The sequence below is a fragment of the Lagopus leucura genome, unplaced genomic scaffold (assembly GCF_019238085.1).
Source record: "Lagopus leucura isolate 7727_CA_CO unplaced genomic scaffold, USGS_WTPT01 Super-Scaffold_100009, whole genome shotgun sequence".
NCBI lineage: Eukaryota > Metazoa > Chordata > Aves > Galliformes > Phasianidae > Lagopus > Lagopus leucura.
The window spans coordinates 325,166-338,805 of record NW_024962266.1 but is presented as its reverse complement, the minus strand read 5'-3'; the positions used below and the strand labels follow the sequence as shown (position 1 = coordinate 338,805).

The window sequence follows — 13,640 nt, the reverse complement described above, 5'->3', positions numbered from 1 at the left end:
TGAAAGCCAAACATGAAAGCAAATAACCTAAACAACTGCCTCTATTAGTCTAAGAAAACATGCAATCTTCTAACTTGTAACATTTCCAGAGTTCTGCTTACAGTTGTCATACACTTAGAGATTGGCAGAGCAAAAACATTTTTCTCCCAACTAATCTGAAAGCAAAAACAAAACATCAAGGGTTCTTCAATTCCAAAACCTTCTCTCCACATGAAGTACTGTAAGATTTCTAAAATGGCAGATCACTGTTCACCCTCATTTCACTGGTGTACAGAACATTCAACTGTCCAGGGAAACTTTAAACTTGCTACAGCTAAACTCCATGGCTTTCCACCTGAAAGCATATTTATGCTCTTTGATATCTGTACATCACTAGTGATCTCTAAGAACAAAATATAAAAAACCATCTTATACAAGCTGCTAGAAATCAGGAGGAAGCCAAACAAGCTACAAAAAATAAGGAAGACAGATAAATTTACATGTTAAAAAGAATATAGAATTAACTGCTTGACACAATTTCAAAAACTGGCAAAACAATATACAATAGCTAAAGTGATATCCTGCTTCTCAGAAGAGACAAAGTTGTCTCACTGGGCTCAGTATAGTGTCACAATTAGCACTAAAAAAGACACCGCAATTTTGGCAAATGGTGACTTCCAAGCAAGGGCTTGAAAATGGAAAGATTTCAGAGAGATGTGGCAAATTCACATTAACTCATTAATGTTCATTAAAGACCACTGAGCTCTCACCCCCATAACAGCTTTTGTAAAAGGGATCAATGTGTAACTCACGCAAAGACAAATACACATTTTCTCCTATCATTTATGAACGAGCCTTTGTGTACACAACTTACAAATTCGTTGTTGCAGCTACATTTCTTCAACGATAAACAGAGCATATGTACTTCAATACGTCTGTGTGCATATATATATTATTATCTTTGTTTTTTACTTACATACATGTACACACAAACACACATCCTGATCTCTTTGGCTTTCATTATGGCTTGGAACAGCTTTGCTTCAATGTTACTAAACATCCAGACCACTAAAGCCCCATGAACAGTTTTCCTCATTCATTGTCAGAAAATTTGTTAGAAAATCTCACCATAAACTCTGAGATCTGTATCTCTTTGGCTCTCTCCTGCAGCACTCACTGCAACACAGGTATATTTTCCCGTGTCACTTAACTGAGCACTAGTCAACACCAGGACTCGGCCCCCAGACAGAACCTGCAAAAGAAACACAACATATATAGTACACATGCTTCGATGTAAAGCAGAAACATGAGAATGATTACATTTTCTTCCAAAACAAAATGCTTGTTTTGCCACTGATTTCCACCATCTATATTTTACCTACACTCTTTCCTGCACTCCATTGTTCTTCTTCATCAAGACTTGAAAAAGCAAAAGTCTGGCTTTACGCAAATCATAGGAAACTTTGGAACTTAGAAGTCTCTGATAGATAAGGACATTCCCCTCTCACTAGTTTCAAACATTGTCACATTTTCTGTCTGCGCCCAAAGTAATCCACATACTTACACAAATTTCACCTCTCATCTGTCACATCATAAGCAACAATGTCGTATTATTTTGATTCATAACCTTCTCCTTACATCAGGGACTTGTTTTTCCCCAAGCTGTTATTTTTTGTAATGAGATATTATGCAATCTTAAACTCCAAGAATCTCTTCAGTGTAGAAAAGTTTAGTCTTCTTGCCAGTCAGTGAGAAACTTGCTTATGGAAACTTTTACTCAGTATGACATCAGTTGAAAAGACCAACTTATTTCAATATACCCATAATGAGCACATTTTGCACAATAATTACTGTAAGCTTGCAACAATATCCCGGAGCAAAAAGCCTTATACTCTTACACCAAAACCTCCAATTTTTTCTGTATCATTAAATTGCACAGGCTTTAAAGGCTCATGCTAAAGCAGGAAATTACACAGATGGCAGGATATTAACCCAATACCTGAAGACCATTGCTAAAGCTGGAAACAGGACTGCCATCTTTTAGCCATGTCAGGATGGGTGCAGGGATGCCTCTGGCTTCACACTCCAGTCGCACCAGATTATTGACCACTGCTGTCACCGTGTCACTGCTGTCAGAGATTGATGGTGGGACTGAAAAAAAGAAAAAAAAGCTGGAGCAGCTATGTAAGAGTTCAGATATATCACAGTGAAATTAAATGGGATGCTTAGTTTTTTTGCTTCTCTTCCTGCAAGACACTATACTTTTGGGAAGATTTCTAATGATAGCACTACTGCCATTTGTTTGCTCTGTGCCAAATGCTGCTCTTACTTACATAAGCAGTCTGATAACTTCAATGAAACTACTGTGAGCAAGGTAAGTAGGATTGAGTCTGCAGCCCAGAAAACAGCTGTGACACCCACAACCAGAACATCATATCTGAAAATATTTCCTCAGACTTTTATAACATTCCATTTAGACCTTATGAAAGGCATTAACAGTGGTGGAGATTAATTAGAGATGTTTACATGATAAACTGAATAAACTTGCAGAACATACACTTACCAGTTCAGTATGTACAATATCTGCCTGTCTGATGATAAAAATAATCTTAATGGGATATATAAAAACAATTACTTTCAGTGTAAGGCCTAGTACATTTTGTAGAGCTATGTTTAAAAGGGAGACAGGAACATACCTTGGCTCTAAATATTTCCTGTGAATTCATCACTGGGTGAGGTTAATTACCCTTGACCATGCCTTGAGCCCTCTTTCTCTCCCATGATAGTCATTAATCTAACAGAAATGTATGGCCCAACTCCACATTCGTTAATTAACATTAATAGGAACTACTGACTAAGCATGCATATCAGTCAGGAACACTGTGCCACATTTGGGCTGCAGTTCTGTGTTGAAAACTCCCTCTGAAAACCAGTTACATGCATATGCATGCATCAGATACAGGAGTTTGGATTAGGATCCAAAATCCACTTGAAATGAGTGGAAGAGTTCCAATTTGGGTTTTGATCAGGTGTCTCATTTCTGCAAACACCTACACTTCGACTTCACCTCTTTAAGATTTTTCTTTAAGTACATTTTTCTTTAAGATTCTTGCATTATGGAAGAACATTTGACTTGTGTTCTTTCTTTATCTGTTGCAGACTTTGAAGTCATCTACAGTGAAACAGAGCTATTTCAAGTCTTTCTGAACCGTTTAAATGATAATATAAATATCTTTTCTACAAATCTGGTGTCTCTGCTCATTCTCCCTAAAAATCAAATTCCCTTATGATATCTTCCTAATACTAAAAACATGTATCCTAATATCACTAAGGGAAAAAAACAACAAACAACAACAAAAAGTGAATGTGCTCCCTTGAGCCCTGCAATATCTCTTCCAAGATGACGAATGACAGGAAGACTTCTAAGCAGATTTAAAAGAACAAATGTGCAGGTAGCAGTTTCTCACAAGTTTTTAATACTTACCATGAACCTGAAGACTGTAGGACAACTCGGCTGTGCCTGCAGTGTTGACAGCCACACACTTGTAAACACCAGCGTCAGAGACCTGAGCACCCTCAATCTCCAGAACCTGACCCTTGTTCAGAAAAGTGACACTTGCAGCACTGGTGAGTGGACGACTGTCTTTGTACCAGGTGATAGCTGTAAAATTAAATGGAAAAATTGCCAGAAGTATTCACCCTGATAAACAGGTCCAAATATACTTCAGATTTTCCCTGTGAACTGCAAGAGACATAAAACCAACATTTAAAAAACAATATGTATTCATTAGAATTAATAACAGTAAAACGTAGCCAGGAAATGAGAAAATCAGTAACATCTGTGCAAAATAGTGACTATGCCTACAGGATTAAATAGCGAATTTGAAGCTACTGTACATGCACACCACATGCTTATGAAATAATGTTCTGCAGTTAAGAAAGTGTAACATAAAGTATCTGTTTTGATGATGTCTAGTCATCTAATACCAAGGTTGAAAAATACTCAAATACACAATAGAAATCATTTTTCACCTTTTACCCTGAAGTACTGCTATGTTAAACTGAAAGACCTGAGAAGTTCAGACACAAAATGCAAGCAGACTTCATCTCAAAGGCTGAAAAATGGGAAATGAAAACTGGAAAACTGATATTATTCCAAAACAAAATGACTTTTTTTTCCTTAACAGAAAAAAAAAATCAACAAAAATGAGGACAGTTTTGCATCTCGGCAAAAGATGGTACTCTTCTTCAAGAGAGCACTGGTGCAAATTAACGCTTTACTGGTATCACTTCACTCTTTAGCTAGATGAGAACAAACAGATGCAAGCAGCTTGGTTTTCAAAGTTTAGAATATCATGAGAACCCAGAAAATCATTAGTATAATCTCTGTTATTCGGGAAAGCCACAGAAACCATGGTACACACAGAGAAAACATTTGCATTTACACATGCCAGCGGCCTGAATCAAATAGAGAGAATCCTATGGTTGTCAAGAGACTTTAGGCAAGGTCCTAGATATGTCCCCATTTGATGGGCACACTCAATACTGAAGGTATTGTTCAAGTCTGCCCTATCCCATAAAATATTGACCTGATGGGGAAAAGATGTGTTTAAAGCTGGTTTACAGCTGATTTCATGAAACTCTAACAGTATCATTGCCTACAGACAAGACATTGCTGTATGCATAGGGGTGTAGATTATCCATGTGTTTTTCATTTGTTTAATTAGAAACAGAAGACATCACTGAATTTCCAATTCTTATTTCACATCACTCAATATACTGACACTCTCTATCATAAATAATGTTTAATAGTTTACAGCTAGTTTAAATACCACAAAATTAACTTCATGCTAATAAATATCCATTATTTTCAAAAGGTGTAGAAAAGTCACAACCCGTTATCAGACATTCTTCAAATCCTGAAAGATGCATATGAATACCTGGCACAGGGTTCCCCGATGCTCTGCATTCAAGATGGATTGGATTATTCACAACCACTGTTTCATTTAGCATTCTTCCTGCATCCTCCAGGCTGGGTGGTTCTTTAAAACGGCAAAAGCATAGGTTTTCATTATTTCAGCTGCTCAGTTGGAAAAAATTCCAATCACAAAGCATTTTGCTCTCTGAGAAACTTAGGGCAATGAATTGCCAAAGCTTTCACTAACTACTGGATAACGGAGAAATTTCTCTAGGAACTTCATCTGTGGAGTCAGACTACACTGGCAAAATCCCGGGAAAAGCAGATGTGTTTCTGCACTGCTTTCTGCAGTGGGACAAAGAACGAAAACTGAAAGATGGATGTGCAGAGGTAAAAAAAATGCCAACAAGCTCAAAAGAGAAAGGGACACAGATATAAAAAAAGCTGCCTTAAAATCACTATTTTCAGCTTCTAACTAAAGGCAGAAATATTACCGTGCACATGAAGCTGAATATGCTGTTTGGCTTCTCCTGCAGCATTTGTTGCCACACAAGTATATCTGCCAGCATCTTCGAGCATGGCCTCAACAACTTGCAGAACATGGCCTGAAGACTCCAGCTGTACCAAAACAGAGAGTGGGGAACCACATTAGACAGTAATTCCAGATAGAGTCGCTAAGCATAAAGGCACACTAGAAATGTACAATGAATACAGCTGGTCTCATCTTTCCTCTCATCCAGGGCCAAAAGTCATGCAACAGGTGTCATGGTAGTTCAAAGATCTCAGTACTGCCAGGATATCTGGATTGCTAGCCTTACAGCTGTGAGGAGACCTAGATGGCAGAGGGACAGACAAGCATGGTGAAGGGGGGGGCTGCAAGCTCTAGCAAGATGACAAAAACTGCTCCACCTTGAATCAAAGTCACCACAGATGCTTGATCCCATAGGGCATGCAAGCACTGGGAAGGGCTGTTCACTGAAAGTCAGAATCTCACAATGGAAGGGAATGTACAGGCAGGTGCTTCAATGGCAGTGCTTATAGAAAAACTCAACTAATCCTGCCTCACAATGACAAGTGGGCAACACTACCTCCCAGCTGACAAATGGCCATACCTTGAACGGTATAACACAAATGAAAGGAGCCAGATGCTGAATCTACAGTCATGGACTCATACCTCCTCTGGTATGGAGGTATCTAATGAGATTCAGTCTGCTGAACATTATTACTCAATATGATGTACCGCCTATTCAGGTAAAAAGCCCATTGCTTTCCAGGATGAATCTTTAACATCTTTGTATCACAGCATGAGGGAAGCAAAAGGAAAAAAAAAATGCATTAACACATTTAACTTATAACTATGTTTCACACTTTGGATTCCACAGAAGAGTATTGCTTACTCTAGTATTTCCCCTGGCTGTGTTTACTGGTTGACCATCTTTCAGCCAAGTTATGGAAGGGCTAGGAATGCCATTGGCTATGCACTGAAGTGTCACAGCTTTGTATAGCACAACAGCTCTCTCAGAAGTGGCAGCTGATTTAATAGTTGGAGGAACTGCAAGAAACAAAAATGAAATATCATTTGAACATATATATTTACACATATAGAAGGACTATGACACCAGTAAGAATAGCTCTACTTCTATTTCATCTACTCTTCTCTCTTATTTTTCAATCCACTAATGCTAAAAATATTTACTTAAAATTTCAGTATCTTCTTGCCAGCAATACACAATGAAGCCAGTCCCCTTTTTCCCCTTGAGTAACTTACCATGCACAGTAACAACAAATTCCCTTTCATGTTCTCCTGCCATATTCACAGCCACGCATTTATAATGGCCTGTGTCCGATACTTGAGCTCGAGAGATGAGAAATTTTTGTCCATTTAACAAGATCTTACGTCCAGTTCCCTCTTCAATTGGCTGGCCATCTTTTAACCACCTACCAAAAAGAAAGCATAATCTCAGATCTCTATTGGAGTAAGATAAACAACAGTCCTAATACACACACATTTATATTACACAGAACATGTCAGAAACTCTGTTTTCTCTATGGAGATCTGGAGATGTCAGGTAGCATTTTGCTTCTGAATGCCTATGGACTATAATAGTTCACCAGGAGAAGGGAACATATGCGAACAGGCACTAAAGAAGTCATCAGAAAAGGTGAAAGCTAGTGTAAATAGTAAACATCATCAAAAGAGGCAGACAGAAGTCTCCAAAGCAAAGGCAATAATGGCAGATGACAAATACAGAGCTGCATTAGCAAGGGAAGAAGGATTTGGTCAGCACTTGTTATCCATCTGAATTCCCAGAACATATCTTCTGGCACAATCTACTGAACAAAACAAATTGCAGTGAAGTCATAACACTGTGCCATGTGGGTACCTGCCACTTCACTGGAGACGAGAGTCTGTTCTCCAGACAATAGCTATCACTAAATTAACATGGACTACTTTCAAGATCCTCCAATCAAATGGCAGATTTTTTGTTTTATTGCCATACCAATCCCCTTACGTGATTGTTGGTGAAGGTGTCCCTGTTGCTGAACAATCCAACTCCAATGGGCTATGGAGAACCACAGTGTAGTCCAAGAACTCATCCCCACCTTCCACAAATGGCGGGACTGCAGGAGAGATGAAGCCATCAGCAAAAATATTTAAGCATCAGGAATGTAACAAAAGTCTATTAGAAGCAGTAGTGTTAAAAAAAAAAATTTATATCCATCTCACCAAGAGACACAGATAGATTTGGAATTCATTAGGAATCATTGTTCCTTTTTGAAACAAAACAGGTAGACAATGATGTTTTCTGAGTTCAAATGCTTCTTATCTCTCTCTTTTTTAAATTATTCTTTTTTTTCTTCCCCAGATTCAGTCTGAGATCCCTTGTGAAAGGCTGTGTTGGGGTGGGGAACCTTTCAAGACCCTCTGTAGCAAACAGAGAAAGCAAAGGCCCCTCTCCACACTCTCTGCAGGAGTGAGTGAGCAGGGGAGGAAGCACTGCCACATGTCTTCTCCTGGCTCCTTCACCGGCCAGAAAGATCAGTAAGACAGACATGAGAATGGACACTCTACATGTGCATTCAACAGCATGGCAGCATTCCTCCAGAAGGTGCTGCAAAGCCTAATGGTGTTTTGAGAGGAAAAAAATCAAGCCTTTCTGAAGGCTCCATTTACCTAGAGAGTCAGAGGGGACTGCTGTGATTCAGATCACGGTAATGGGTTGAAGCTATTTTGTAATTCTGGAAAGAAAAACGCGGTGCCCAGCTTTAACAAATAAACAGCTTGACTAACTGATCTTTTATATAATTCTACCAACAAAGACAAAAGCATTCGCTTTATTGCAAATCTGATATAGCAGTAGTTGTTTTGCTCACATACCTAGGATTTCAACTCCATACTTGATTTCTTGTTCTCCAGCTATACTTGTGGCCACACACAAATACTGGCCCCGATCAGCCTCAACAGCACTGAGGATCTCCAGCTTCTTCCCACCAGACACAATGCGGAGGTTGTCACTTGCTTTCACAGGCACACCATCCTTTAACCAGGTAAGGAGTGGAGAAGGGTTGCCAGCAGCTTTACATTCTAAAGTCAGTGAATTGCCAGCAACCACCTGCCTGCTCTGTGCTGTTTCGGCATCGCCCTCTATTACTGGAGGAACTGTTTAAAGGAAAAAATGTATTGCAAGTGATTAATTCTGCAGCCAGAAAATGTATTAAGAGCAAATGGGCTAGTTCCTCTCCACCCACTTTTGTGGTACACACCATTATGTCACATACATACATGTGAGAATTTGCTGCCAGGGCAAACCAAGCCCTGTAGTTCAATAAAAACCATTTGTACAAAAGAGGATATGCAAGGTTTCAAGATGGAAAAACCAAATTTGAAAGTCTCAAAAAAGTACATTTGGGATCCTGACCACAGAGGTTATTTCACCTAAACACTGTTCAGCATGCACATATGAGAAACAGAAAGGATGCCTGGAGAAGAAATATCTGTCACACTTCACTAAAACAAGGTGTCAATGTCTCTGAAGTTGAGAGGTTTTTAGGAGTTACCTACTGCACAGGGTGTAAAGCTTCTTCTACACAGTCATGCTGACACAGGCCAGCCTTTAAATGCAATCACTGATTGCTGTTCAACCTTGACAGGTTTGCAAAGGTTGATCACACTAGGAGGGCAGAAGGCTTTCAGTATACACATCCTGTAACATGGCAAATAATCAAGTTTGATTATTTTCACTTACCATAGACATCCACCTCATATATTTTTTCAGCAGCTCCAGCAGCATTGGACACGTGGCAAGTGTACTTTGCAGAATCTGACACTTGGGCATGAGGTATTTGCAGGAACTGCCCTTTGTCCACATATAGAGCTTGAGGGCTGGAAATAATGGGGCGTCCTTCTTTGTACCAGGTAATGGTAGGAACAGGGATTCCCTTGGTTTCACAATCCAAATTTATAAGATTGTTAAGAAGTGCTGATATCTCTGTGGTAATATTGCCTCCTTTAATAATAGGAGGAACTATTTCAAAAGACAAAACAACAGCATAAAAGCCTTAGTATACAAGTCTGTGCAATTCTAAATTATTTTAACATTAAAATGCTCTAAAATTAAAAGATTTTAGGTAAATTAGACTTCCAATATTTCCTGATGCTTTTGAGATGCTTTTTTCCATGTCTGAAGAATTCTCTGTAGCACCCTGAGCTGAAAGGATGAAAAGAGCACAACACAAACACCAATGGAATCTAATGTCAAAGAACACCTTATACTTACTTAATCAACAAGCAACACATCAAGGGACACTGGAAAGCACTGCTGCCTCACTAGAACAATTAATGTTCGAGGCTCCAATATAGGCCAAGTTAAGTCAGCTGCTCCTCCATGCCTCCAGCAAAGCATTTAGGCACAGTGCTGACCATTCCCTCTCTCTGAGTAAAGGGCAAACCTTGGATGTCTTGGGAGCTGCATCCTCCCTGTGAGGAACAACAACCTGCTATTTAAAATACTAAAGACATCCAAGAACCTCTATGACTGGAGTGGGAAATGCTTGGTACTCAGAATTTCTAAAGATTAAGTCACTTACTTTGAGACTAAATATGAGCTTAACAGCTCAGCTTTATGCTTGAAGTTTTTGGCCCACAGTCATTTCCCTCATTCACTAGGCAGCAGTACTCAGTTTTTTTCTAGCTGACTTCCACAGTGCTCATTCAAAATGCCAGCACAGAAATGTAAAGAAATGTGTCAGTGAACCTATGTGTCAGACCTACACTTATGAGACGGATCTTGCTGGTCATCAAACCATGATGAAATACTTTCCTTATTCTGTGCGCAAACATATGCAAATCTATAACATATGCTGAAACATATTCCGTTCAAAGGCAAATGCATTTCTTCATCAAAAATGCTTTCATCCACAGAGATAAAACTAGAACTAAAGAGGTAAAGCAAAGTACGAACTAGTGGGAAACAGCATCTAGGCTCCTCACTTTGTAGGCTTCTGTTTGTCTGGCCAAGATTAATTCACCTCTCTTCTCTGAAGAATCTGAAGTAAGGTCTACTCATCTAGGCGGATCTGAGTGTTTTTTATTCCCCTTATCTTATGACATCAATGACCCTGATAACCAGAGAGTTCTCACACCATTTTCTTTGTTCCCAGAAGACTCCACTGTGACTGGTATACAGGAACATTTCTGTGCATGTCATTGCTCCATGCTTCGAAAATGTCCCAAATGAGAAAAATAATGTATCACAAGTTCACTGTGGTCAGAACAGAAGACACAAATCCTTCAGAATCGAAACTATAGCAAATGAGGACTCGTTAGCTTTAGTGCTCATGGATGCAAAATTCACACTCTGGGCCCAGCAGTTTCATCCTATATATAGATTTCAGCATGTTTCCCCCATCATTTCTGCTAGCACCAGGACTGGTTGGGGTGTCACATGTTCTTTTTCTTTCAAATGAAAAACTCCTTCTCTTGTCTCTTTTAAAGTCTTATTTCAAAAGCACATTCCTGTTTCCATGAATCTTTCCCTTCCTTTTTTTCTCAACTCTTCTTGTTTATCTCCTTTAATACTAACCACAGGAATTAATTGCATGGATCTTTTTCCCAGGTATTTTGCTCAGACTGAACTGCTTGTAAAAACACAAAAATTATACTCTATACTACATAAAATGAGAATGTTAACATAGTTATCCCATGCTAGTGCTTCTTCTCTCCTTCTAAATGACCACAGACTACACTAACTTGAGAGAGACGACATACCACTCTACCTGAAGATCTTCTGGAATGCTACTTGTACCTGATTCTTTTTACACTCTACTTTGTATTTTTGCATTCAATTTAATTTATTCCTAAGTAATTTATGTTTCCCTGAGCATCTCAGGCTCATTTAAAAATCCTGTGCACAAAACCGAAGGATTTTCTTGGATCATCACTGTATAAACTTACCATGGATGATCAGCTTGACCTCCTTAATTTGTTTGCCAGCAGTGTTAGTGGCACTGCACTGGTAATGACCTTTGTCAACCCTTCGAGCAGACTTTATATGGAGAACTTGACCTTTTTCCAGAAGCTCAAAATTGGGATCACCCAAGAACAGGGGCCTGAAATAGAGATTATTTCACCACACAGCACTCTGACCCCATCCTTTTGGCATTAATTTAAACTGACAGTTACAACAAGGGTTCATTTAATGGCAGTAATTGCATTAAAGAGTATCATTTAAACCAGAGAAACAGCATCCATGCAAAGAATCACAATAAAGCAACAAACTATTATAACTATATTGATTCCTGGTTTTCAGAAGAAACCAAACACAAAGGTACTTTGCACAGGTCATCCAGAACGCCAGCAGCAGGGCCTGAGTCCTACTCCTGATCTCAGTTCCTTTTTTTAATTACTAGGTCATGATAATCCTTTGCTGATAACAAAAAATCCGTATATTCTAGACAAAAGTATAAACATATTAACTTCTTGTCATATTGGAACATCTGTGAGTTCAATATAGACACTAGCTAAACCATTAAATACCAATGCTGTTTAAAACTATTTATTGCTAATACTTAAGCTGCCAAGAATTATATTTTTTGCATGCTTTCCAGGAATATGAGATGAAGAATTGCAACATGCGGGCTACAACTGTTCTTAAACCTTTAGGGTGTGTGTACATTTATATATATACGTATACATATATATATATATATATATATACACGCAGAACTATACAATGCAATTCACCACCTAGAAAAGAGGGTTAATACTAATTTAAAAATCATGCCAACAAAACACCCATATTACAACAAAACCTGTATTTCAAGATAAAGCCCAAAGAAAGGATTGCATCTGTCTTGGCTCATATATTGCCTAGCTTCACATATCGTAAATACACCCTGCAAGCGCCAGTGTCAGAAATGGGACAGTTTACAAAAAGAAGCAGGATGCTGACTTTTGATTAAAGGACTTGCCATGTCATGCTACCACAAATTTTATCCAGTGACAATAATTTGACATTATATAGTTAAAAGCAGAGCTTGTTGCTACTGTGCACCTTTGTCCTCTATGTTCTAAGGGAGGAATAACCTACACATAGGTGGAAAAAATGACAATATACTTACTTGCTGTCTTTGAACCAGTGAATGCCAGGAAAAGGAAAGCCTTTGGCTCTGCATTCCAGACTCATTTCCTGGTTGAGAATGACTGCAATTTCACTGGTGGTATCAGCACCTACTATACTTGGAGGAACTTTAAAAAGACAAATGTTACAGGAAGAGGTGGTATTTAAACAGGGAAGCTAAACTTGGAGACTGGAAGAAATGCTGCAGTGTTCCCTTGAAACAACTTAGGTTTTCACTGCAAGACTACTCCTGCTCATTCACAACATCACTTCTATTGTGACAAGCACACTCATGTTGCTGAACTGCACAACAGTAAACTCCTTTATCTTAGAGCACTGTACCTTGAAAATACAAAATAAAGTATCAAAGACCAAAATCCACAATGAAAAACTGCATTTTGTCTGTGTCACTATGAGAATGACAAATTTTAAGTATTCATAATTCATCACGAAGAGTGCTTTAGCAGCCAATATTTAATGGGAAATCAGAGGAAGAACCCATTGAGTAATGGGTTCTCAATGGGTAATAACCCATTGAACAAGTTGAAACTTTTCTTAAATACCAACTATTTTTCATATTGCTGTTTAACAAACAAGTAAACAAACAAAAATAGAACTAACCCAGTATATCTAGGTTAAAGAGCTTCTCAGAACTTCCTGCTACATTTATGGCTTTGCATGAGTATTGCCCAGCATCATCAGCAGTAGCTTTAAGGAGCTTCAGTATCTTTCCGTTGTGCAAAATCTGGAGAGTATTGCTTTCCACAACCTTAAAAGAACCAAGACATGAGCCTTATGTAATCCAAATTACATTAGCCAGATATTACAGATGGATCTTTATAAGAAAGTGGTAGTTTCTGTTTAAAAATAATACATTTCCCTTTTCAATTACAGCATGTCTCAACTTCTGCAATCTATCCAATATGACAATACTGTATGTACAACATACAGTAGAGGGTGAGAAAACCAAATAAACTCTTTGTTCATTAATAGCAGTTAGATATAAAGGTGCAAAAAGAGATCTCATATAAATTATCACTTATCAGCTAGAAGTAGAAGCATAGGACCCAAAGATAACCCTTAGGAATTCAAATCAGTTCCAAGAATTCTCATTTCTCCATCTA

The 13,640-nt window shown here is 38.5% G+C and overlaps 1 protein-coding gene across 1 annotated transcript in view; it reads right to left on the bottom strand.

Moving 5' to 3' along the window:
- Positions 1–13,640, bottom strand: part of HMCN1 (hemicentin 1) — a 185,812-nt gene that overhangs the window by 79,526 nt on the left and 92,646 nt on the right. Inside the window, exons 28-40 of the mRNA XM_042873540.1 lie at positions 13,138–13,285; positions 12,518–12,644; positions 11,352–11,506; positions 9,145–9,423; positions 8,277–8,558; positions 7,411–7,519; positions 6,666–6,835; positions 6,295–6,449; positions 5,392–5,515; positions 4,920–5,021; positions 3,464–3,640; positions 1,979–2,130; positions 1,108–1,231 (exon numbers count right to left, since the gene is read on the bottom strand). Of these exons, the coding sequence (XP_042729474.1) occupies positions 1,108–1,231; positions 1,979–2,130; positions 3,464–3,640; positions 4,920–5,021; positions 5,392–5,515; positions 6,295–6,449; positions 6,666–6,835; positions 7,411–7,519; positions 8,277–8,558; positions 9,145–9,423; positions 11,352–11,506; positions 12,518–12,644; positions 13,138–13,285 (2,104 nt within the window). The remainder of the gene's footprint in view (positions 1–1,107; positions 1,232–1,978; positions 2,131–3,463; positions 3,641–4,919; positions 5,022–5,391; positions 5,516–6,294; positions 6,450–6,665; positions 6,836–7,410; positions 7,520–8,276; positions 8,559–9,144; positions 9,424–11,351; positions 11,507–12,517; positions 12,645–13,137; positions 13,286–13,640) is intronic.